This window comes from Micropterus salmoides, unplaced genomic scaffold, assembly GCF_014851395.1.
Source record: "Micropterus salmoides isolate LMB-PRFRI ecotype aquatic unplaced genomic scaffold, ASM1485139v1 Ms_hic_scaffold_8, whole genome shotgun sequence".
Taxonomy (NCBI): domain Eukaryota; kingdom Metazoa; phylum Chordata; class Actinopteri; order Centrarchiformes; family Centrarchidae; genus Micropterus; species Micropterus salmoides.
Genome location: NW_024044570.1, coordinates 6,113,465 through 6,139,809, shown reverse-complemented (window position 1 = coordinate 6,139,809; position 26,345 = coordinate 6,113,465). Strand labels below are relative to the sequence as shown.

Here is a 26,345-nt window from a genome sequence, read left to right as displayed (position 1 = left end):
AGGTCCCCAGAGCGGAGTGAGTATATGTTGAATTGATCAAATATTAAAGGTTAATCACTATTATATATATTATTACAAAATATATATAATGTGTTAAATATATTTTAAATATCTACAAAAGTTAGACTTTCACTTTCTGTAGATATTTGGATCACAATGTTATAATATATTACAAAATATATATAATGTGTTAAATATATTTTAAATATCTACAAAAGTTAGACTTTCACTTTCTGTAGATATTTGGATCACAATGTTATAAATATATTTACAAAATATGTCTTGTAATAATCTTTTTAAAATATCTACAAAAGTTAGACCTTCACTTTTGTAGTTACACAGAAGTTTGTGGTCTCTCTAGTTAAATGTTGAAACTGTGAATTAGTAACAGATATTAGTTTGGTTTTATTGAAAATCTTTCTGAATAAAAAGATTTAGAAAATGTTGACAATCTTAACTTCGGGTATCACTTGTAATTAGGCTCTAATTACTGTTGTAACTCAAGTATATTTTGTCTTGATCTTTGTTGACTGTTTCGCCCTGAGCTCATTGTAATAAAAACCTTACATGATTTCAGTGTGCTTTGTTCTGTTATTGAATTGGTGTGTTAAAATACTCATGTGCTTGCTGTAGCTGCCAAAACAAAATGAAAAATATGCACAAATAAGTATAACCTAAGGATAAAGTATGATTATTATTAGACTTCTCTCTGTGTCCCTATGAGGTTTGTGCAGAAGTCTCCTATCTGCGTATCAACTGCATGAAAACCGGGAGAATTGAATTGCTATTCATCTCACCCTAACTAGAGGAAACATGTTTTGCCACGACAGCTCCCTCATCATCAAAAAATGTATCTGCCTGTGGTTCAACCGTCAACTCTGGTGTTTTAAAGGCATGTGTGGACATAAACAGGACATGTTAGTGGTCCGGGTATCTGTGGATATTCTGTAATTCCCAGACCGACTCTCTTCATTCTTTGTTCGTTGAATTGGTTTTTCGTTGTTTGATTCTGAAACCAAAAACGATTACTTCGTTTTTCGTTTTGAAACAAAAAACAGATAAACGGTATTTTTGTTTTAGAATTACAAACGAATTACGGATTATCCAGAGATACCCAGACCCAATTAGCCACCCTGTTTTCCGTTATGAGTTTTAAATAAAATAGATGTCTGTTTTGTTTTTACCATTTTTCCATTTTGGTTTTAAAACAGAAAAACAACTTGTTTTTTGTGGTTTTCAAAGGAAATTATAAAATTAAAATATAATACAAAAGAACAATTCATTTCATCTACGTCTCTGCATGAGGTTGGATGCACTTTCTCTCAGAGGTTGATAAAATAAATTAATTGTAATTGATGTTTATCCAATAGCCTAATTTTAATAGACTACAAGTAATATTCCTACTGGTTGAAATGGTATAAAATTTCTGGTTAAATAATTTTACAGTAGGCTATTATATATTCTGGGAGTTTTGTGGAAAAGGAATTAAAGGCCTGTCCCAAATATAGGCAAATAATAATATATATATGTACATACAGTTGTGCTAATAGGTTTGCATAGCCTGGCATAATTTTTTAATTTTGGCATTAATTTTGAAAATATGACTCGTCATGCAAATAACTGTCGGGATCCAAAGAAGAACCCACAGGTAACGTCAGGAGAAATACAGGCTGCTCTGGAAAAAGATGGTGTGGTTGTTGCAAGGACCACAATGCGACGGTACTTGAAACGAAAATGAGCTGCACGGTCGAGTTGCCAGAAAGAAGCCTTTACTGCGCCAATGTCTCGTTTTTTATTTTTTATTTATTTTTACTTTTTTACGTTTTCTACATTCAACAAAATTTGCAGTCGTGTTTCACAAAAAACTGGACGGAAACTCTGGGATTAAATGTCAAGTAAAACAAAAGCATATTTACCTTGAGGGCAAAACGCTGCCATCCACATGGGCGTTGATACACCTCTCCTCCTCTGTAATAAGTCTCGGTGTCTTTCAAATTGGTGAAATCATAGTCGAATCCTGGATGAAAGAATTCATCTTCGTTGATGAAGTGATTTCTTTCGAATACTCTTTCAATATCCACGTGGTTCTCTGGGCAGAGTCTGTTGCCGGTCCATCACCTTGCAAGATGCTTCGGAGCTGGACAAAGTGGGATCTTGACACCGGACTGTAATGGAAGGGGAGGAAATGATATTTCAAAGCACATTAGTCTCTTCTTGCAGTCAGTCACATCTGAATTATATCTACACAGCTGTTCACAACTCATTCTGTAAAGATTTACAAACTATAAAACCGCAGTGTGTAACGGTTTCAGAAATCTCTTCTCCGTGCACAGATTGTATCAAAATATCTCATCGCCAATAATTACCAGGTTTCATCTCCCTTCAAGACTGAATGGATGAAATTATTGTGCAGGTGCTCCCCCCCTTGCATCGATGCTTCGTTTAATCCATGTAACTATACAGAACATTGTTTCGCAAGGACATTTGTTACTGTCGCGCTTACGCTGTAAACAGGACGTGATTATGATGCAGCTGTTTGAAAAGTGGAGGAAGAGAGAGAAAACAGCGAGGGACAATGAAGAAAGTGTGCAAAGTATGGGATTATTTCAAGCTAAAGAAAAAAAACCAACTCTGTAATGTCCGTCCACCTCCAAACAAAATTTATGTCGCCTCAGCAACTGCACGACGGTACCTGACCAGACAGAAGCCGGTGTTCTGCCAGCGGACCACAGACAAGGTAACAGTAACAGCAACTTCAACATTTAACTGAAGTCATGAATGATTGTTGAGTTGAAGCCAAAGTAAGTCGCAGTCCTCAGCTGAAGATGTCCACACGTGTGTTTGTTGTTCTCCTTTTTGGGCTGCGAGTTTTAACCTCACAGTCATGAGTTGAGTCTGGGAACTGCACCTTTTAACTCACCTCCAGCTCTCTCTGCAGCTCAGACAATCCCTGCTACCTGCGTGTGCTGATCCATCCTTTCACCCAGATTCTTTGATCTTCTTGGTCAGTGCAGATTCAACCAACTGTGAAAGGAGTAGAAGACAAGACAGTATTCACTAAAAATAATCATGAACAACTTACAGTAAATACACCTACAGAAATAGCTACCAATCAAAAAACTGTGCAAAGGAGGCTCTCACAATAAATCTCATCCAGGATCATTCGAGCCACAAGCTGAAACTTACTGTGCTGACTTGGTTACGACATCAAGCAGTGGCCTGGTGGACTGGGAAGAGCTGGAAGAGGTTGTCCCCTTGGACTCTAAGTGTAGTTCAGGAGAGAGAGAGAGGAGAGCGAAGAAATAAACACAATTTGTTGGTTTTTCACAACTAAAGTGTAACTGGGTCTTAGTCATAATCCATGGACTATTGTGAAAGAAATGGGAATCAGGTTTACCTTTGTCAGATCTGATAGTAAACACACCAGCGTTGGGTTGCTGTGCTACTTCTTCAGAGACGTCTGCATCCACATTAGTTCCCATCTCATCATAAACTCAAGCTGAAGGTTTTACATCAAAGGGCTGATCAGTACGGTGAACTGTTTCGTAACATCTCAGACCGGTCTGTGGAAGCGCAGAGGAGGATTGACACCATCGGGGCGCAGTCTGGTGAGCTGCTGAGAGTAACCACTGGCCTGCAATGAAATTAGAAGAAATGTCGAAATTACTACATGAACTGGATGCACGTATGACGCTGAGGATGAGAGCGATTGGAGGACACTGATCCGGATAAATGTTATTTATATGTTAACGACTTGCAGCTGGCCTTACTATCTTCTCCTGCGCACTGGTTTATCTCTCCTCAAGGACAAGGCCAATGAACTGAACTTTTTTTTTAACAACCTAATCAGTCTGAAGAACCTATGAACCTAAACTCTGATGCCTCTGCTGCCAGCTGGGATGGAGAACTCTATGAAAGTGTAGGGAAAAAACACAAACTGAGTCATCCCACATGAAATGCTCAATATAACCAAAGGGTATACCCCGAAACACACTCAGTGATACCTTTTGACCATGATACTAATCACTAGTCGGAACAAATCAGTGGTAAAAACATGATATTGCCATATAACTCACTTTGTGTGGGAATCACTGAATAAACTATTAAATATATCACTATGTGAAAGAAACTGGGGTCTGTAACAAAACAAACATGACTTCTTAAATCTCAAGAACAAGATTTGTAGGCCAGAGCATCTCATGATGCAGTTTTTTTGACACATTTCACCTTTTTCCAAAACATAAAAGGGTGGTGACCGCAACATGAACCGAACCGTGGATCTAAAATCAAAGTCTGAACTGAACCTGGATTTGGTGTATTGTTACACTGTGTGTGTGTGTGTGTGTGTGTGTGTGTGTGTGTGTGTGTGTGTGTGAGACACAATTACTGCTCTCTGATATACTGACTTCAAACCAGCCTTCAAAACCGCAGCCTGCAACACTTCATTAGTCTGTCAATATTAACTGCAAGCACTATCTCTGGCTTTAAATTAAATATGTCTGAGCCTTTGACCATTTTGCGTGTTCAGCCATCCTAGCAACCAACAGACAAATAAGAGATGAAGCGAACAAGGGCGTGAGGAAGGCCTGAACGATGGGAGGAAAATCTGCAATAAAATAGTTATATATTCAGATGATGATATCGCTTACCATAAATATAAAAAAATATTGAAGTGTGCATATTGGCTGCCTGGTTGTTTTTTAATTCAATATAGGGTTTGTGTTGAATATTCTAAATACAACTAAATGCTGTTTATAGAGCAGCAAAATGAATGTTAACAACAGCAAAGTCAATATAAAGCCAACATCTGACACGACAGCACTGAGTGATGTATACAAAGAATGAAGAGATCAGTCTGTTTCAGTGTTTCCTCCTGTTATCTCTGCAGTCATTTAACCTTACTGCCACTGTGACAGTTTAACTGGTGGAAATTAACTGGTGATGATGTGTCACAGGCATGAGTTTTAGGATCCACTGACTGCAAACATCCCGAAAACTTTATCTACGTAATTGTCATGTAGATATCTTTGCAATCGTTACCAACATTATCTTGCCAGTCAACATTTGTATCATGTATTGTTATTTATCTGACGTCGAGTTGATGTGAGAACAGTTTGTCATGGTGCAGGAGCAGCTGGCTCGTTTCAACCAGTTTACAACAGTGTGGCAAGTTGTAAGCTACAGGGCAAACTAAGCTAAACAGTTAGACTAATGTTACACACAGACAGCCTTTAATTTAGCTTGTTTGTAACATTTGGCTAACTTTAATTGCCATGCTAACGTTAGCTGTTAGCTTGTAAGGTTAACACAGAAGATGAGAGAGCAGATTAAAATAACGCTTTCTGCACACAGGTTGGTTGGTAAAGTAATATAATTTTAGTCTCGAAGGTTTTATTGCACATACTTACACTAACGAGCGCAGCAGTGGGAAACTGGTGTAGTTTAGATCTCCCTTTAGATCTCCCTTCCTAACATGGTGCGATTTAATGTTATGCTCTGAAATTTTCAGGTTTTGAGAAACTGAACCTGATCCTATAGAAAGCTAAAGTCATTAAGTAGCTTCCACAAGTTTCTTCTTTGCAGTCGAAACGCTGCTCAGCTCCAGTGCCCCGTCCACGAGAAGGATGTACGGCCTAAAGTGGAATGTGTTCACCACCTGGTGCAGAGAACAGGCGGTGGACCCAGTTACTTGCTCGGTAATTGTGATACTGGAGTTCCTCCAGCACCGTTTCTCCGCTGGCCTCTCACCATCCACGCTCAAAGTATATGTGGCTGCCATTGCAGGGCCCTCAGGGAGGCTTCTGCTGGTCGTGCGCTTCCTCCGTGGAGCCCGGAGGATGAGACCCGTGACTCGTTCCAGGGTTCCCACCTGGGACCTGGCAGTGGTTCTCGAAGTGCTGGCTGAGGCCCCCTTCGAACCCCTGGAGTCGGCTGAGGCCAAGCACCTGACCCTTAAGATGACCTTTCTCCTCGCTATCACCTCTCTGAGGAGGGTGGGGGATCTCCAGGCACTTTCGGTGTCTCCCCGATGCCTGGAGTTTGCCCCGGGGAGGCTCAGGGCCATCCTGCACCCTTGTCCAGGTTATGTCCCTAAGGTTCATCCCCCACCTCATGTGACGGCGGAGGACGGGAGACTTCATCTGCTCTGCCCTGTCAGAGCACTGAGTATGAACACTCTGAGGTCTTCCTGGTGGAGGAAAGCAGAACAGTTGCTGGTGTGTTTCTGGGCTCCCCGCTTCTAAACTCACCATCAGCAACTGGATCGTTCAGACTATTTCCCTGGCCTATCAGGTGCGCAGTTTGCCTTCACCTATGGCTGTAAGGGCGAACTCTACTTGAGGCATGGCGGCTTCTAGGGCCCTCCTCGCAGGGGCGTCACTCCAGGATTTGTGTGATGCGGCTGGCTGGGCCACCCCTCACACTTTTATCTGGTTTTACAGTCTGGACCTGCATTCTGCACCCGGCACCCGTGCGCTCTCCTCCTAGTCGTGCCGTCAGGTTCTGCACACTGGGGGCAGGCGGGTTTCGGTGCGGCCTAAGTGGGTATCTCGTTCCCATAGTGTCGTCACTGACGCAGTTCGAGTTCCCTCGAAGGGGAACGTCTCGGGTTACGTATGTAGCCCTTGTTCCCTGAGAAGGGGAACGAGACTGCGTCGGTCCGCCACACCTCACCCCGCCTGGAGTGCCTCGCTTCATAGAAAGGGCTAATGTGTCCTATGTGCCGGCGTGCTTATATACCCCCTCCGGTTACGCCGTCACACACTATCGTTCTAGTAACACCAATAGGATTGGAGTAGTTTCATTCATAGTTCAGCCCTGCCACGCCCAGGGGCGTTCCCATAGTGTCGTCACCGCAGTGTCTCGTTCCCCTTCTCGGGGAGCAATGGTTACATATGTAACCCGAGACGTTTTGTTGAGGTGACATGAAGCAATGACATTAATTGTTATGAAGATGTGCATTCAACCATATGTGTGCGTTTACAAGATTTGTAAAACCTACCCATGATATCTTCAACAATGGATTGGAGGGGAAAGTTAAATCAAATTCAAGCATAACTTTAATTTAATAATGTCTTCAGTCATTGTAAATGTGACACTAATCTTGCTCTGTGTCTGCTGGATGTGTAAGTGGGCGACAATCACCATGACAACTTTACACAGTGATAATATGTCAATGCTGTTTTTACAGCTTTTTCAATATTCTTCGATATTGATTCGTTCATAGTGCCAAGAATCACATCACAAGAAGTTCTACTGAGTTGTTTAGTATCAGCAAAAGTGCCACAAATTCGAAATTAGAAGAAGAGAGAAGATCTTTTTTCTCAGGAGACCAAATCCAAACTAAAAGAATGTGTTTCAGCAGGTTTTCTGCTCATGTTCAAAACTTTTGCACAATCTCTCCCACATATCTGAGTTCCCTGATATTTGAAGAATAATATTTTTAGATACAATACAAAAAACTTAATATTACGCTGAGCACACCTAAATTTCATCTAAGCACCCCTAAAAAAAAAATTATACAAATATTTACTGTTTTGTCCAAGTTAGATTTTGGAGAAGCAAGAGAAGGGACAACCAATTAGCCTACAGTTTCATATGTCTTTTCTTAGATTAAACGGGTTTAATGTCCCTAAATACTGACATTTTTCAGTTTCTAATGTTTTACTGAATGATCCGATTTTACTGAATGTTTTACTTTCAATATTGAGGGGGGGATACGAACGGCCCCTCCCAACTTGGACTGATCATCGTTTTTGCTGAATTCTGATTGGCAGAGGAGTTTACTTTCCATCTGGGGCGAGTTTAATCCAAAAACCTTTTACACCGGTTTGCTACGTTTTGTCTGGGCTGAACTCAGCCGAGCCCAGGGTTGTGACAAGTGCAACAGAGATGGTAAATATAGCAAAAAGAAAGAAGGAGGAAAAAGAAATGTGTGGTGCCGAAAAAATAAGAATTAAGAAGAAAAAGCTTTCGGCACAAGAGGAGGCTGAATGCGCCAACTGTCAACTGTCACACTCTTACACTCCAATTTAATAATAATCTGGATCAAGCAACCACGTTCTTAACGAACTCCAGCACAGAGAGAGGAACAAAGAAATATTAACACATTATATAAACGCAGCAGTTTGGCAGGTCTGGACGCAGAATGGGACACATCAGGTTCGGATTCTGCAGACAGAGAAACACACATGAGCACATCGCTGGTTCAATCCAAGTGTATGAATGTTAGTTTCTGTTTGAGCACTTGGGCTCAGTGGGAATGGTGAATGCAGATGTCGTGTAAAAGCGCTTTGAGTGGTTGAAAAGTCTAGAAAGGTGCTATACAAATACGGAGCATTTACAACACATGGCCAAATGTTTTCTTAAAAATTCTCCAATGAAAACTGTCCTTTGGTTTAGTGAGAAAATAAATGTTTTAAACTCTTTAAGGAGAAATCACAGGGCTTGGTTTATATCTGTTTCAACAGTGTCCACAAAACCACTATTGATATGTAACAATGTGTTTTAAACCCACACTTAGACTGATTTTTGGTATTTGGAATGGTTGTCCAATATGTGTGCCTCTCTCTCTCTCTCTGTGTGTCTGGACCTTTGTCATCCAGGAGACTCTTTCCATTTGAGTGGATTTTGTTTATTTAACTGTTATCTATAGTTTGTTTGCACAGAATCTGTTGGTTCTTTTAGCTTGGTTTTCATTTTTATATTGCTCCACCTCTTCTTCTGGTTTTGAGCCACTTAATAAAGTAACAGGAGGTTTGACACAAGTATGCATACAATCAAATATAATGTGAAAATTTACATTTAGTTTCTTACACCTCTGTCGTGGAAACCCTTTTTTTCACTGCCCCAGCTGAGCAGAAGAAAAACCTGAGGAGCCTGGGAAGAAAATCAATATAATATGGTTTATTAAAATAATACATAGATCACCGTGGTGATATTTTGATCTCCTGACAAAAAAATTCTAATCTCATCCGAATCAAAAAAAATTTAGATGCCGAAAAATATCCTATCTTGCCTGCGACTTTTCATGTGAGAAGCTCCTTGGGCAATCAGTAACTCCCAAACTTTGTCAGCAATCTTACTTTCTCAAACCTCCTCATACATTAAAACTGTTACTCTGTTCGGTCCAGAGGAGCTGGACAAATCCTGGCTGTGCTTCAAAATATATCTCAGATCAACACAGAATTTATCATATTTCAACATACATCAATGATCAGTACCTTGGATGTCTCCAAACACAGAACCCAGAATTAGTGAGAAATATGTTTTTGCAATTTGGTCAACTAATCACAGGGTGTAAGTTTCATATACAGTTTCCACTAAACCACTATTGACCAGGAAAAGAGATCATATTTCTCCAGTTTTAGCTTCTTTGCATTGGCTTCCAGTAAAATCCAGAATAGAATTTAAAATCATTCTTCTTACCTACAAAGCTCTTAATGGTCAGGCACCATCTTATCTTAAAGAGCTCATAGTACCTTACTACCCCACCAGAGCACTGCGCTCCCAGAATGCAGGGTTACTTGTGGTTCCTAGAGTCTCCAAAAGTAGACTAGGAGCCAGAGCGTTCAGCTATCAAGCTCCTCTCCTGTGGAACCAGGTTCCAGTTTGGGTTCAGGAGGCAGACACCATCTCCACATTTAAGAGTAGGCTTAAGACTTTCCTCTTTGATAAAGCTTATAGTTAGGGCTGGCTCAGGTGAGTCCTGAACCATCCCTTAGTTATGCTGCTATAGGCCTAGACTGCCGGGGGATTTCCCATGATGCACTGAGCTCCTCTCTCCTCTACTTTCTCTCCCTCTGTATGCAACCTCATCCCATTATTGCATGTTACTAACACAACTTCTCCCCTTTCCGGTAGTCTTGTGCTTTCTCGTCCCTCTCCTCTCTCCTCCTATCACTTCCTGCAGGTTTTCTGGCTCTGGATCTGTGGCTGCAGGTCTCCTGCTGCCCCCGTGTTCCTGCTCGACACCCTCTGCTGCAACAACTATTGTTATTATTATTGTTATTAATATCATTAACATTACGATTCATCAACATTACTGTAAATATCTGTACCATTTTTCATTCAGTCTATAGCAACATCACCTTTACTGTCTGCACCTCTGTGTGTATATTGTGTAGGCTGCCTCCCTCCCCTCTCTCTCCTTCCATCCCCCTCCCTCCCTCTCTCTCTCTCTCTCTCTCTCTCTCTCTCTCTCTCTCTCTCTCTCTCTCTCTCCCTCTCTCTCCTTCACCCCGAACCGGTCGAGGCAGATCCATGGTTCTGCTCGAGGTTTCTGCCTCTTAAAGGAAGTTTTTCCTTGCCTCTGTCGCCTAGTGCTGCTCTTGGTGGGAAACTGTTGGGCTTCTGTAAATAACATCACAGAGTACGGTCTAGACCTGCTCTTTTATGAAAAGCGCTGTGAGATAACTGTTGTTGTGATTTGGTCACCATCACTGCCTTTCCCTGATGGTTCATCATACAGAATTAAACCCAAGAAAGGCAGTAAAAGATGCTTTTTACTCACAATGGTCACCAGGTTTCACAAAGGCCTGCATAACTAATTTGGAGGCTGAACAGGCTGAATTAAAAGTGTTTCATCTAATTAAGTAACATAATACTTTATATTTATGTGGCAAATTAAATATCTCAAAATCGCATAAATAGAAAAGTTTGCAACTCCACAGATTTGTTTTGGAAGAGTTTTGTTTGGGCAGCAGTAGATTGTTGAAGCTGAGAGATTTCAGCAGTTATAGCACCATAGAAAGAGCAGCTGGGAGGCAGGTGAAGTTCTGCAAATCCTTCAAACTCAGTGATTAGCTTCCTCTGGTTGCAGCGCCAGCCTTCTCTTTGATATAAACACAAGTCAAAAGGTGAGAACCTTGTTGCCTGTTGGCGCCACAGAAGGAGGTAGAGGGACCTCTGCTGGTTGAGCTCCCATATAGCAAGAAGGCCTATAACTAAAATATGAATTAAATAATAGAAACTTAAACAGGCGAACTGCTGTCCTAAGCTACATTTAACATTGGTTCACTTGAAGTTACAGGTCAACAATGCTCTGGCTGTTAGGGAGAACTAAACATTTGTTAGTTTAGTTTTACTAAAAAAAGTTGTTTTAGTTTTATTAAAAACGTTATTTTAGTTTGCTTGCTAATCACACAGTAGAAGGTTTTATAATAGTACAGACCAAGAGACATCCAAGTTTATGGTCTATAACGAAAAAACTAATTGACTGAAGTTCAAAAAGGAATAATGATAAAATTAAGAAAGCAGCTGGGGGCTAATTACTGGATCAGTTTAAGAGGGCATGGAGATCCAGGCCATCCAGCAAAAAGGGTGCTGGAGAAGGAGACAACACAAAAAACAAGTTTTGTGTGGACAGGGGAGCAAATAGCAAAGGATAGAGGGGTATAATAAATAGTTAGGTGCAAATGTGGTGTGACCTGTCAGACCTGGGAATTAGAAACACCATGTGAAGATTTGGAACTATTTAAGATTAAACACAATAATAAGAATGCTGATTTAACTAGTGTATATTATAGCTATAGGGAATGTAAGTACAAGGAAAATATTATAATATATAAGGTGGCAAAAGAAGCAGTTACAAAAAGGAGATGTTGAAGTCAACATTAAATTATCAAAATCAGAGGGGAAAGGCATAGTGTGGAGAAGTATAAATCAACAATGGCAACAGAGCTGGGATAATGCAATAAAAGGGAGACATTTACACGAAATCCAAAGCAGAGTAGGTGTATCAAGAAGCAGGGGAGCAAAGAGGAAACGACCAGGTGATAATAAGCAGGCTGAGAATTGGGCGTAGCAATCTGAACAGCACACTTTTAATTACAGGAAAACACCCTACAGGAATGTGTGAACAATGTCAGGAGGCTGTGGGGATTTTTAATAAACGTCGGTCGTTCAAGAACTGCCCCATAGTAGTTCACACGGTCGTTCAGAGAGGAAACTGACTGAGGGAATACGTTTTTCAGCTTTCCGGGTCGCGTTGGTTGCCGCAATCAGAAGGATAAACTTTACTTTTCACAACATCTCTGCATCAACGAGAGTGTGTTCGCTGCATTTTTCCCGTCAGGTGAATTCTCTGGTTTTTAACTTAAAACATAACCTAAATACAATATTTTCATTTTGCTCTCATATTCTTTGTGATTCGTAAAGTGTTATGTTAAACGTCGGTGTGTGTTGTCTTTCTGAGCAACATGTCTCTATCAACACATAATGTTTCATTTGCAACTCTAAACACATCTAGGAAATTGATTTAAAAAATATATATATATGTAGCGGCTTGACAGGTCTGATATCTAGGCTACTAGATTTTTGAAATAAAAATCCATTGAATAGTAAGATTTTCTTTTTTTATTTACATATATATTCTCTAGAACTCATCTGTCAACCCCTGCTGGATTGGGTTTGTGGATCAAGTCTGGTAAGTCACGATGATTTTGAACAAGTTCGCATTAATGTGCCAAATGAAGTCCTGGTATAAAAAGCATCAAACCAAATTTTAAGCAGTAGCTACACATGTTTACTCTAAATTATCTTTTGTGTTGTTAATCTAATCATATAGTTCTCTTTTGGACCTGCTGCCTCAAGCCATGGAGGTAACGATGGGCTACTCTGTGGGAGTGTAAAATACTTTGAGTGGTTGTCAGACTATAGGTGAAGCATGTAGGCAGTACAGTTCATTTCACCAGTAACTTAAATCTTCTTCTGTTTTTTTTTCTCTCAGCCGGACAGAAGCGGACAACAAGTTCAAGAAATGCTTAAGAGAGGAGAGATGTTATCAACCAAGGTACCGCACCTCATACCCCAAAGGTAAACTTCAAGAAATGAAATGTTGTTACTCAGTTATGTCAACTGGTCCCATGACAATGGACTATGTAGGTGTGACCGACACTATGTAGGTTGGACTCTGCTGGGGGAACAAGCTGCACCAGACAACAAACAAGGCTCAGACCAGTACCGGTTTAAACCGGTGTAAACCAGTGTTTATTAAATTAAACAGGATAAAGGAGTTAAAAGTGATCTGTATAAAAAGGGCTCTAAAATATCTAAAACATTCAGTAATGGCCGTGGGCCATGCCTGAATCCATCGGTTTGTGACGCACCAGGGATCCCTTTGACGTCATAGTTCGACGTATTGAGGGAAGCCCTGTTGTGTCAGTTTTTGATGGTAAAGGCAAGTATGATATTTAAGAGAAAAGACGAAGTAAGGAGGTGATTGGGGTGGATAGAGGGCCAGAACCCGGACCTTGAAGCAGGAGAACAGGGTTTGTGTCCAGTGCGAAACAAAACATTAAATGTTTTATTTAGGCGAGTGAGGTAAATTGACATTAACGTAAGTTAACTTAAGTCTTAATTGACATACATAGCTATTTTAACCCAAACCCCGATCTTTTCCTAACCTTAACCAAGTAGTTTTGTTGCCTAAACCTAACTAAGTACTTTTTGTGCCTAAACCTAACGAAACTGCAACGTTTCACGACTTTAATTATGCGCGTTTCAACATGGCAATGTATCGAAACGTTACGTTTTATCTTGAAAGTGTAACCCGATATTGCATATTTATTGTTGCTAAGCGTTGCTAACTTGACTGTGGATCCCTAAACGTCAATAATTGATGCAAAGGGGCTACCCAAGTCTTTAAAAAGCAACGACAACGGGCCTTTTGACGAGTAGGGAGTGAGACTGTGTTGCCTAAACAGAATGGTCACAGCAGTCACAGAGTTACACACAGTCCACTCTCCACAGTAGTTCTCCTTTGGCAATAATTTGTAAGAAATAAAACTAAAATAGAAACTATGCATGCAGGAAAACAACTTAACCAATCACACATGCAAAACAAAACCCACACCACAACACAGATACACAATCAATCAATCTGCTTATAAAAGGAAAAAATTCCTACACCAGTGACCCATTCACTACTAACAACGGGGCTTGTGCTGCTCTACAACACACATACATTCATACATACAGAAGACAAGGCATCAGTTATGGTGTTAAGCACCTCTTTCTTTAGTCACTTCAGCAAACCATCTGAAATCGAGACTCATCAGACCAGGCAACGTTTTTTCAGATCTTATTGTCCAATTTTGGTGAGCCTGTGTGAACTGTAGTTTCTGGTTTTAGCTCACAGGAGTGGCACCTAGAGTGGTCTTCTGCTGCTGTAGCCCGTCTGCGTTTAATTCCCAGTAGATCAACAGTTTCTGAAATACTCAGACCTGCCCGTCTGTCACCAACAAGCACGCCACGTTCAAAGTCACTAAAATCCCATTTCGTCCTCATTCTGATGCTCGGTTTGAACTTCAGCAAGTGTCTTGACCATGTCTACATGCCTAAATACATTGAGTTGCTGCCATGTGACTTGCTGTTTAGCTATTTGTGTTAAGAAGCAATTGAACAGGTGAACCTAATAAAGTGGCCGGTGAGTATATTTTGTTTGGTACTTCCAAACCCATAAAAAACTCCTTTTGAAAAATAAATCTGGTTAGGGTTAAGCAAAGATCATGGAGTGGGTTAAAATTACTACTTCCTTTTAGGGCAGAGGTTAAAGTTAAACTTTTTGGTGACTCATCCATCCAGCCCGACCCCCTCCCTACGCAGACTTTAGATAAACCCGGCGTCTTCGTCACCTAACACACTACCACAGAGTTCAATTCATTCAGTCAGTTGGCAGCTTACAGTTGTAGCTCGACGTATGCAGCGTATGGGGAACATTGCAGCTGAAAGGTTAAATGACAAATTGTTTAGCACAAGATTTTTTTCATGTGGATTAAACTAAGTTCCCCCTTTTTCATTATCCAGGGAAGAGGACCAGCAGCAGGAGGATCAACGCTACCCTTCACTGACATCAAGAACAGAAATTATGTCATTAAAAGACAATTTCATGACGCTAATAACTTGTCGTTATAAAAAGCAACTTTTTAAGCAAATAATGACATTATTTTCAAATGTAAACAATGAATTGGTTATTAGACATCGAGACATGGAGTTTTGGAGCAAAACAATGACCACAATAAACATAAAGGGGGACAAACAATTTGCATATGCTGTTGTTGAAATGAAAAATGGTACATCTAACCTTTTTCATGCAGTTTGTCCATATTATCGAGACAAGAAGAGCAAAAATTCTGCTTCTCCTTCCACTGAAGTTACATCACACAGTGAGGAAATTTTAATGAGACAAATTGATGAATTTCTACCAAACAATGGAACAAATGTTCAGACTATTTTAATTTATACTCTCAACAGTCCATGTTTAAAGAGAAAAAAAGATATTGAGCCATGTATGTTTAAACTTTTAGAGATGGCTGATCAGTGGCTCAGTAAATATGGATTTTTTACTTATGTGGCATTCACTAAGGTTTGGGGACTAAAGGGTCCAAATTATTTTGTAGATCTCAAGTACTCTGACATCTCAAGTCCCAGCAGCTGTTTTTATCCCTATGTTGAAACATACAAGGAAATTCCTTTTAAATTGAACACTGACTATTTCAATAAAAACATTTTTTGGAAATCTACCAGACAATCTCTACTGTTAAGGACACACAACAAAGAAAAAAACTAAATGGGGATATTAAATCATGTCTCGACAAATTTAAGAAACTGGCAGAAAATTCAGTTAATCTGACAAAAGACCAACATGTGGCCTGTGCAGTGAAAATTATTTCATCACTTGCATTTCATCCACTGGTCCATGACACAATTATTGATATTCTGACAAAGAACTGGAATGAAATTGTTAACTATAGTTCAATTTTACCTATTATTGAACAAATTACCACAGATTTTAACACTGCGGTAGTTCATCTGTTTCTAAAGGACCTTAACTCAACTTTGGGGAACAGGAGCCCTTTACGGCCTTATCAGGTCCCCAGAGTAGAGTGAGTATATGTTGAATTGATCAAATATTAAAGGTTAATCACTATTATATATTATTACACAATATATATAATGTGTTAAATATATTTTAAATATCTACAAAAGTTAGACCTTCACTTTTTGTAGTTACACAGAAGTTTGTGGTCTCTCTAGTTAAATGTTGAAACTGTGAATTAGTAACAGATATTAGTTTGGTTTTATTGAAAATCTTTCTGAATAAAAAGATTTAGAAAATGTTGACAATCTTAACTTTGGGTATCACTTGTAATTAGGCTTTAATTACTGTTGTAACTCAAGTATATATTTTGTCTTGATCTTTGTTGACTGTTTCGTCCTGAGCTCATTGTAATAAAAACCTTACATGATTTCAGTGTGCTTTGTTCTGTTATTGAATTGGTGTGTTAAAATACTCATGTGCTTGCTGTAGCTGCCAAACATAATGAAGAATATGAACAAATAAGTATAACCTAGTGACTGTTGTCTAAGGATAAAGTATGATTATTATTAGACTTCTCTCTGTGTCCCTATGAGGTTTGTGCAGAAGTATCCTATCTGCGTATCAACTACATGAAAACCGGGAGAATTGAATTGCTATTCATCTCACCCTAACTAGAGGAAACATGTTTTGCCACGACAGCTCCCTCATCAAAAAATGTATCTGCCTGTGGTTCAACCGTCAACTCTGGTGTTTTAAAGGCATGTGTGGACATAAACAGGACATGTTAGTGGTCCGGGTATCTGTGGATATTCTGTAATTCCCAGACCGACTCTCTTCATTCTTTGTTCGTTGAATTGGTTTTTCGTTGTTTGATTCTGAAACCAAAAACGATTATTTCGTTTTTCGTTTTGAAACAAAAAACAGATAAACGGTATTTTCGTTTTAGAATTACAAACGAATTACGGATTATCCAGAGATACCCAGACCCAATTAGCCACCCTGTTTTCCGTTATGAGTTTAAATAAAAATAGAGGTCTGTTTTTTTGTTTGACAATTTTTCCATTTTGGTTTTAAAACAGAAAAACAACTTGTTTTTCTGTAGTTTTCAAAGGAAATTATAAAATTAAAATATAATACAAAAGAACAATTCATTTCATCTCTGTCTCTGCATGAGGTTGGATGCACTTTCTCTCAGAGGTTGATAAAATAAATTAATTGTAATTGATGTGTTATCCAATAGCCTAATTTTAATAGACTACAAGTAATATTCCTACTGGTTGAAATGGTATAAAATTTCTGGTTAAATAATTTTACAGTAGGCTTTTATATATTCTGGGAGTTTTGTGGAAAAGGAATTAAAGGCCTGTCCCAAATATAGGCAAATAATTAAATATATATATGTACATACAGTTGTGCTAATAGGTTTGCATACCCTGGCATAATTTTTTTATTTTGGCATTCATTTTGAAAATATGACTCGTCATGCAAAATAACTGTCGGGATACAAAGAACCCACAGGTAACGTCAGGAGAAATACAGGCTGCTCTGGAAAAAGATGGTGTGGTTGTTGCAAGGAGCACAATACGACGGTACTTGAAACAAAAATGAGCTGCATGGTCGAGTTGCCAGAAAGAAGCCTTTACTGCGCCAATGTCACAAGAAAGTTACAATATGCCCGAAAACACCTTGACACGCCTCACAGCTTCTGGGACACTGTAATATGGAGTGATGAGACCAAAATAGAGCTTTATGGTCACAACCATAAGCACTAGGTTTGGAGAGGGGTCACTGAGGCCTATAGTGAACAGAATACCGTCCCCACTGTGAAGCATGGTGGTGGCTCACTGATGTTTTGGGGGTGTGTGAGCTCTAAAGACACAGGGAATCTTGATGAAAATTGATGGCAAGATGAAAGCAGCATGTTATCTGAAAATACTGGCAGGCAATTTGCATTATTCTGCAGGCTCTTGGACTTTCCAGCAAGATAATGACCCTAAGCATAAGGCCAAGTGGTTACAGCAGAAAAAGGTGAAGGTTCTGGAGGGGCCATCACAGTCTCCTGAACTTAATGTCATCGAGCCACTCTGGAGAGATCTCAGACGTGCGGTTCATGCAAGACGACCAAAGACTTTGCATGAACTGGAGGCATTTTGCCAAGATGAATGGGCAGCTATACCACCTGCAAGAATTCAGGGCCTCATAGAAAACTATTACAAAAGACAGCACGCTGTCGTTGATGCTAAAGCAGTACACAGTATTAAGAACTAAGTGTATAAAAATTTGTGTAAAAAATACACAAGCAGATATATGTCTAATACAGGAAACACACCTGTCGCAATATACACAAAACAGCTTAAAAACTACACATTTTAACCACTGTTTTTCCTCCCACTATAATTCAAAACAAAGAGGAGTATGCATCTTAATAAACAAAAAAATACAGTTTAACCACCATACAACCATTTCAGATCCTGAAGGCCGTTTTATCATTATTAACATTTCAATCAATAATAATCCAATTACAATTGGCAACATTTATGGACCAAACTCTGATGATTCCGCCTTCTTTGCAAATTTCTTTTCCTCTCTTTCAAACATTTCCAACGGTCCAATAATTATAGGGGGAGACTATAACACTGTAATCAATCCATCATTTGACAGGTCAAAACATACAGGAAAACCTTGGCAGTCCTCTAAAACAATAAAACAGTTCATGAGTGATTTTGGTCTTGGTGATGGTTGGAGGCTACAACACCCACTCGCCAGAGAATACACCTTTTATTCTAATGTCCACCAAACCTACTCTCGCCTTGATTTCTTTCTAACCAGTAATTCAATCCTACCTAATATCTTAGAAACTAAAATACATCCGATCATTATTAGTGACCACTCTCCAGTAACTCTCACATGGAATCCATCTGCAATACCAAAGCACCCCACCAGATGGCGTTTTAATACATCACTCTTGAAAGATCCAGAATTTGACAGCTATTTCAAGAGAGAGTGGACATCCTTCCTTGAAATAAATGACTCTCCAAAGTCGTCAGCATCACTGCTCTGGGAAACATGGAAAGTAGTTTTACGGGGTAAAATTATATCATATTCAGTACATAAAAAAAAAAGGACAAAGAAAAAGAAGTCCAACTGGAAGAAAGAATAAAAGAATTAGAAATTTTACATGCTAATAATCAATCAGAAAGCATCTATATAGAAATTAGAGAGAAGAAAATTTTGCTTAATGAAATAATAAACAAAAGAAACCAGTTTCTGATTCACAGGCTCCGTCAAGAAACTTTTCACCATAGCAATAAATCCGGAAAATATTTAGCCAGTCAAATTAAAAGAAATAAAGAAAGAACAGCTATAACCTCCATCAGAAACTCGGCAGGGAAGCTAACCAATTCACCAGTTGAGATAAACAAGATATTTCAAGATTACTATATAAAATTATACTCATCGGATCTGGACCCAAACCAAGAAGACATAACCCAATTCCTCGATAACACTATTCTACCCAAACTCAACATGGAACAAGTAAACACACTAGAATTACCAATCACAGAAAAAGAACTTCACTCCGCATTGAAAAGCATGCAAAAAAATAAAGCACCAGGTCCAGATGGCTTCCCTGCTGAGTTCTACGAACATTTTTGGTCAACCGTATACCCACTATTCAGCAGAACAATAACAGAAATAAAACATAACGCAAAGTTCCCATCCCACATGAATACAGCACTTATATCACTCATTCCTAAACCTAACAAAGACCACACCTTCGCATCTAACTATCGCCCTATCTCACTTATAAATGTCGACATAAAAATGATTAGCAAAACACTAGCCCATAGAATTGAACAAATTATACCGTTTATAATCCATCCTGATCAGACCGGCTTTATAAAAGGTAGATATGCATCCAATAACACCCGCAGATTATTCAATCTAATGCATTACTCATCAGTACAAAAGAAAGATACTCTCATTGCCACATTAGACGCCGAAAAAGCTTTTGATAGGGTCAACTGGAAATTTCTATTCACCGTGTTACAAAAATTCGGCTTTGGAGAGTCATTTATTAATTGGATCAAGATTTTATACACATCACCATCGGCCACAGTCACAACCAATGGACTAACATCACAAAGCTTCACACTGCACAGGGGGACGAGGCAGGGATGTCCACTCTCTCCATCCCTATTCACGATTTTTATTGAACCTTTAGCAGCAGCTATCCGCCAAAACCCAGCAATCAAAGGTATTGAAACACCACAACAAACACATAAAATCTCACTTTATGCAGATGATATCCTACTATATATACAAGAACCCCTAACATCCACTCAAGAAGTAATTAAAACAATCCAGTCCTTCTCAAAAATATCAGATTATGCAATAAACTGGAACAAATCTTTCATCCTCCCTCTACATAAAACCAAATGGGATGTGGCACCCCACCAAACACCTATACCTATATGTCATGATCACATCACTTACTTAGGCATTAAGATCTCCTCCAGACTGTCAGAGTTGGTAACACTCAACTTCACACCACTGCTAAAAAAAATAAAAGACGATTTGCTTCGATGGCTCAACCTTCCAATCTCCATAATCGGCAGGATAGCAGCAATAAAAATGACGATTTTACCGAAAATTAATTATCTATTCTCAATGATTCCAACCCACCCTACACTGACCTGGTTTAAATCACTAGACTCCATTATCACTCACTTCTACTGGAAAAATAAAACGCCAAGGATAAAACTCACTACACTACAAAAAAGTAAGGTTCAAGGAGGACTAGAAGCACCAAATTTCCAATATTACTCAATGGCTAACCAACTGCAATACATATACAAATGGATTCACCCCACCCAATCCGATATTATATGGCTAGATATAGAACAATCACTATGCAAAGAATTAAATATAGCTGACATACCGTTCCTCACCAAATCAATCAAACAACACACATGTTTTAATGCAGTAACTATAGCTTCCACTCTGACAGCCTGGTGGAAATTTCACCATATCACAAATTCTAAATTAGTTCCATCTAACTTCACACCACTGTGGAACAACCGTGACTTTATAAGCAATAAAAAAACATTGAATTTTCACACATGGGCAGAAAGGGGTATTACCCACATTAAGCACATTTTCAAATCTAACACATTTAGACCATTTCCGCAACTAGCCCAGGAGTATGGCATCGGGAGCAACGAATTCTTAAAATACCTACAAATCAAATCTTCTGTTCTGACAAAAATAAACATCAGAGACACAACTTTAGAACTTCCAGCGGCAATATCAGACTTGGTCAACATTTCCTCCCCAAAGAAACTTCTCTCTAAAATATACAAAATGATTTCAAACCAACTTCAGACCATATACTTACCAACAATAAAATGGGAAAACGATCTTTCAATAGCTCCTGATGCCAGCTTCTGGACCCAAATCTGTAAAAACATCCATCTCATGTCCAAAAATGCAAATCTTCAGTTAATACAATACAAAATACTTCATAGAACACATTACACGGGCAATAGATTAGCTAAAATGGGTTTCACATCAGAAGTTTGCACACATTGCAATCAAAATTCTACAGATACATACATCCATGCAACCTGGCACTGCACTCCAATCAAACACTTTTGGGAAGAGGTCACACAGTCACTATCCACTATAGTTGGCTGCCACATCCCAATGTCGCCTTCTCTTTGCTTGCTGGGAGACCTCACAATAATCACTGATAAAACTATAAACTCTAAAATACTCCTCATAGCTCTAACCATCGCCAAGAAAACTATCCTCATGAACTGGAAAACTAGAAATAAATTACACATTAACATTTGGAAAAATCTTATAACAGACTTCATTGCAATGGAATATGCATCTCCCCTTCATAATTACGCATCTAAAACTGACTCCTGCCGCCCAACACTTTCTGACCTCTTACAGCTGTGAACCCTTTCTCGGTTTTCAACTCCAACTCCTCCCACCTTCTTAATCAACCCACGAAAATTAATGCATTTAGTTGTTTGAACTTGTTCATGTCATCATTGTTATTACTATCTTTACTGTTATTGTTATCGTTGCTATTTTCACTGTTATTTTTTCATTGTTGTAATTGCTGATGTTGCTGTCTTTTGCTTTCACCATTGCGGTCACCACTGCCATCATCATTGTCATTTATTATTAATATCATTATTACCATTATTATTATAATCATCAATATTGCCGTTGTCAATGCTGTATTGGAATTAAGTGTCATTATCATCACTACTGCAATAATTCCCCCCTTATCTCTTCACGGGTTTTTAATGCACCACAACATAGAATAGGGAGAAAAAAAAAAAAAAAAAAAAAAAAAAAATGTATATATGGAAAACCACACAAACACCAAGGCAGGCAAGACAGGCGAGAAGTGGTTTCAATGGGACAGCATCTCTGTCCCAATTTGAGACACTATCGCACTGTACTCTCTCTTTTAATGCACCTTAGACATTACACATAACACAAAAAAAAAAAAAAAAAAATGAAAAGATAGGGACTGAAGAGATGTGGGGGAAAGGTATCTTACATTATCTTATTTTATCATCTTTTATTTTATGCAGGATTGACAATGGCAATTGGTACATAGGAGGAAGGATGGAAATAAAAATCAACAAACACAATACTGGCAATATGGTGGTAGTGGGGCGGAGATGGTAATGAAAATGGTAATAAATAATAAATGGTAACTTTGTTTACGCATACACACACATACACATACACATACACATATATACTCACACCTGTTCACATGTACACTTAGATCAAACACTTAAATCACTTTTATGTCACTTCTGGAATTATGGATTTACAAGATTGCTCACTACTGCACTATGTTGGTTTGTATATGTCTGACTGTTAAATAAAAAAGTTAAAAAAAAAAAAAAAAAAAGAACTAAGTGTATGTAGACTTTTGAACAGGGGTCGGTTAATTTTTTTCTTTGTCGCCATGTTTTGTTTTATGACCTACAGTTCAATGTGAATCCCATAAGAGATAAAAGAGTGTTTTTCTGGCTTACTCATGTTTTCTTTACACATGGTACATATTACCAATTCTTCAAGGGTATACAAACTTTTGAGCACAACTGTATATATCCCCATGTTTAACTAAAGTAGTAAAAGAAAATGTATCAAATGTTGAAACTCAAAATTTTATTGTTTTGGAAAATGATATGCCCATTTTACATTATAGAATGTATAGTAATTGTCATCAACATGGCTCAAAAATTAAACTAGCAAATGTTCATAGTATGATCAATTTGAATATACCATGGTATACTGTAAAACCGGTACACTGCTGTAACCCTACTTCACAGCAAAATCAGAATTAGGCTTAGGAAAAGTAATTTGGTGTTTGCAAAGGAACAAGTAAAAAAATTCACCACTGTGCTTTTTCTTTTAAATAGTCTTTATAAAATAGAGCAGAGTTCCTCAGGGTTTGAGATGTCTTTCAACAAAAGGCCATAAGGACGGATGGCCCTTTCTACTATCTTCTGCTCTTCTTTGGCTGGTGTCCCTTCCGGGATGGAAACCAGCCAGTAATCGTCGTTCTGCCTGTGTTTCTGCCTGTACTCGGGGTTGATACGATTCTGCAGAATCACTTTGTACGTCCTGCCCGTCTTTTTGGAGGTGAATGTTTTGGAGTATTGGATCGCCTCAGAGATGTATGGAGTAGAATAAATCCCCCTGCCATACACCTGACGTCCCTCGTCATTGCCTGGCTGTTGAAAAAACTACGAATTAGAATTTATTAACATTCATAGTATTTTGTCTTTAACTCATTTATATATGGATTGTACATATGCAGTAATTCTAACACAATACAAACACTTAAATACAGCGGGTTTTTTTGTGGTTGCACAGGAACACCTTTTTGATCTTCTGATGTAAAACTTTTAGTTTTAAAATGCATATTTATTAAGTAAAGTTACTCCAAACAAAGACAGTTTGACCTTTTATGTTTCAACCTTTCAGTTTAAACCACTCAAACTAGTATGAATCAGCTAGAGACAAGTCATACTGTAGAATGAATATTAATTTATAGATAAATGCAGACTGCCTTACTGTTGTTCCTACTTTGAGCATTACTCTGTTGTTGCTGTACATTCATATCCAGTATTTTCCACCAAACTACCAACAACTTGCTTTGTGGTGAGACATGAACCTCCCACCTGTTTGCACCACATGCTCAAAATACCACACAGATGGGCACAGTGAATTCCAAGGTCAGAGAAATACCAAACTACATAGGGCCCCATTATCATACCTTAATTATGTTAAAATTGTATGTTTAACTCAGTAATGCAGTTACAAACATGTTACATTCTACTGGATGAACATTTAGGCTACCACTGATAATAAGTGATATATAATCAAACCTTGTAGAATCCTTCGATGATGCCTTCAGCACCTGCCTTGGATGTCCCATGGTAGGACACAGGCCACTCTCCTGGCACTGACTGTGTGCTGCGGTATCTGTTTCCCAGCCAGGTATTTTCATCATACTTATCATGGACCTGTGACAAAATATTCACATGAGACCAGAGCTTGAAGTGGAAAATATTAGGTGCCGGTACCCCCTATTCACATGTTGGCGTCTGTTTCAGATGCTGCTTTAAAAACAAACAATTGTATTTAAGTTGCATTGTCAACATTTTTCAAGATTGTTTCATTCATTGTGTCATAATAAAACAAAATAAACTGCAGCCAACTCTGCAGTCCTACGATAATGTTGCTTTGTTTCTGATGGGGTGTGTAAGTAGGAAAGTGTTTGCTAATATTTATCAAGAAACTGTTGTTTTGCATCTGTCAGCTTATTTTGAGGATTTTATGTCACATAAATATGCAGTTGTATTTCACAAAGGAACTTGAAGGAACTCAAGTAAAACAAAAGCATATTTACCTTGAGGGCAAAACGCTGCCAACCACATGGGCGTTCATACACCTCTCCACCTCTGTAATAAGTCTCGGTGTCTCTCAAATTGGTGAAATCATAGTCGAATTGTGGGTCAAAGAATTCATCCTCGTCGATGAAGTGACTTCCTCCTGATAATACGCCACTTATGTCCACATGGTTGTTTGGGGCAGCCTGTTTATAACCTTGCAAGACGGTTTGTATGTGGACATAGCTGGATATTGACACCTGGCTGGGGACATCCAATTTCAAAGCACATTAGTGGTCTCTTTTTACAGTCAGTCACATCTGAATTATTTCAAGACAGCTTGTTCACAAGTCATTCTGTATTTACAAACTCTCTCATGGCTGTTGCAGAGCAAAATCTGTTTAAAACCGTAGTATGTAACATTTTCAGAAATATCTTTTCCATACTTATCAAAACGTCTCATCGCCAATAATTACCAAGTTTCCTCTGATGCCAAGACTGTAGAGATCAAAGTCTTGATGGACAGGTAATCCTGTGCTGCTCCTGCACCGACCCTACTAGTTACACTGGCATTGCAAAGTGTGCCCAAGGCTTCTAGTGCAACGTCTCTATCTATCATCTTTTGCCTACAATTGGTTACAGGACTAGTATAAAAAAGTCTTGAACTTTCTTGTTTAAAATTAATCTCTGAGGTCTTCTTGCTGGTTGTGATATAGAAGTGCAATTTTGTTGTTCAGTCTATGTACCTTTATATCTCTCTCCTGCTTCCTGTTTTCTGCTTCGTGTTTGCTCCCTTTTCCTCTCTTATAAGTACTGGAATTTCCTGTTCTTGAATTTCCTGTTCTTGACAATTAGCCGTCCCGGGACCTCCCTCTCTCACTTTGCTTTCGGTTCCAGAGAATTTGGATCTAGACCTTTACCCTCCAGGAGACTCTTTACACGTACAAACGTAGAAAATACAAATAGGCCAATGCAGCAATCTCTCGTTCGCAACCTCTCGGCCATCTCTGCTCCTGTGCTGTACAGTGTAACCATTGTTCTCTGAGTGTAAGGAAAATGTTATCAGTCCCACTAGATACATAATCCTTATGTGTAGTTGTGACTCCTCGTGAGAGTGCTAAACAGAATGACAAAATCAGATTTTCCATGTTTGTAAAAACCAAACTGTACCTGAAAAACTTTGAGGTAGTATGGATTCGTATTCTTCAAAGTGAAATTTAACTCCTACACTTATCAAAATTATCCAAACTTCTTTGGACTTAAATGCATCTTTCTAAACCTCTGATATCACTATACAAACATTTCTCTGCAGCAAAAATAAAAGCAGCCTATAAAACGTTCTGTTGGATCTCCTACAGATGGTGATGTCATTTCACAAAAGAATTGATCAGTATTGGTGTTTTCATAGATTTGATTTCTTATGTCTAACATAACCTGCTCCAGAGCAGGTTAGCCTTTCAGCATAAGTTACCATGGCGATGTACTCCAGTAAGAACTGAACCACCTTCGTGGACCTGAAAACCCAGGGTTAAACCCGAAGTTAGCCCGATAAGCTAAAATCCTGCTTCGTGGTACAGGCTTTAGGGATGTTT

General features: G+C 38.8%; 2 protein-coding genes and 1 long non-coding RNA gene across 4 annotated transcripts in view; 2 read left to right on the top strand and 1 right to left on the bottom strand.

Moving 5' to 3' along the window:
* LOC119893363 overlaps window positions 1-160 on the top strand; it is a 13,999-nt gene extending 13,839 nt beyond the window's left edge. Inside the window, exon 5 of the mRNA XM_038705476.1 lies at window positions 3-160. Within this exon, the coding sequence (XP_038561404.1) occupies window positions 3-20 (18 nt within the window). The 3' untranslated portion in view covers window positions 21-160. The remainder of the gene's footprint in view (window positions 1-2) is intronic.
* A 1,931-nt stretch (window positions 161-2,091) lies between these two features.
* On the bottom strand, window positions 2,092-25,536 carry LOC119893365. Of its 2 annotated transcripts, XR_005442797.1 has the most exons (8): window positions 25,230-25,536; window positions 24,774-25,017; window positions 24,250-24,387; window positions 23,254-23,592; window positions 3,398-3,634; window positions 3,187-3,262; window positions 2,921-3,024; window positions 2,092-2,165 (listed from the first exon to the last, which is right to left on the bottom strand). XR_005442797.1 is itself a non-coding variant. In XM_038705478.1 (4 exons), exons 1-4 carry the CDS (start codon window positions 25,370-25,372, stop codon window positions 23,281-23,283), a joined length of 837 nt encoding a protein of 278 aa, XP_038561406.1. In that variant the 5' UTR covers window positions 25,373-25,536; the 3' UTR covers window positions 19,479-23,280. The 2 variants fall into 2 exon arrangements, 1 of the variants encoding a protein (XP_038561406.1); XM_038705478.1 differs by lacking the exons at window positions 2,092-2,165; window positions 2,921-3,024; window positions 3,187-3,262; window positions 3,398-3,634 and having other exon boundaries at window positions 19,479-23,592.
* On the top strand, window positions 11,731-15,478 carry LOC119893367. The gene is made up of 4 exons (XR_005442798.1): window positions 11,731-12,073; window positions 12,378-12,424; window positions 12,728-12,813; window positions 14,806-15,478. It is a non-coding gene; the product is annotated as an uncharacterized LOC119893367 (long non-coding RNA).
* Window positions 25,537-26,345: the final 809 nt, after the last annotated feature.

Coding starts and splice junctions, on each gene's coding strand:
- LOC119893365 (XM_038705478.1), bottom strand. CDS start 25,372: ATGATAGATAGAGACGTTGCACTAGAAGCCTTGGGCACACTTTGCAAT. Junction 25,018..25,229: donor TTGGCATCAGAGGAAACTTG/GTAATTATTGGC, acceptor GGATGTCCCCAG/CCAGGTGTCAATATCCAGCT. Junction 24,388..24,773: donor GGCAGCGTTTTGCCCTCAAG/GTAAATATGCTT, acceptor ATTTTGTCACAG/GTCCATGATAAGTATGATGA.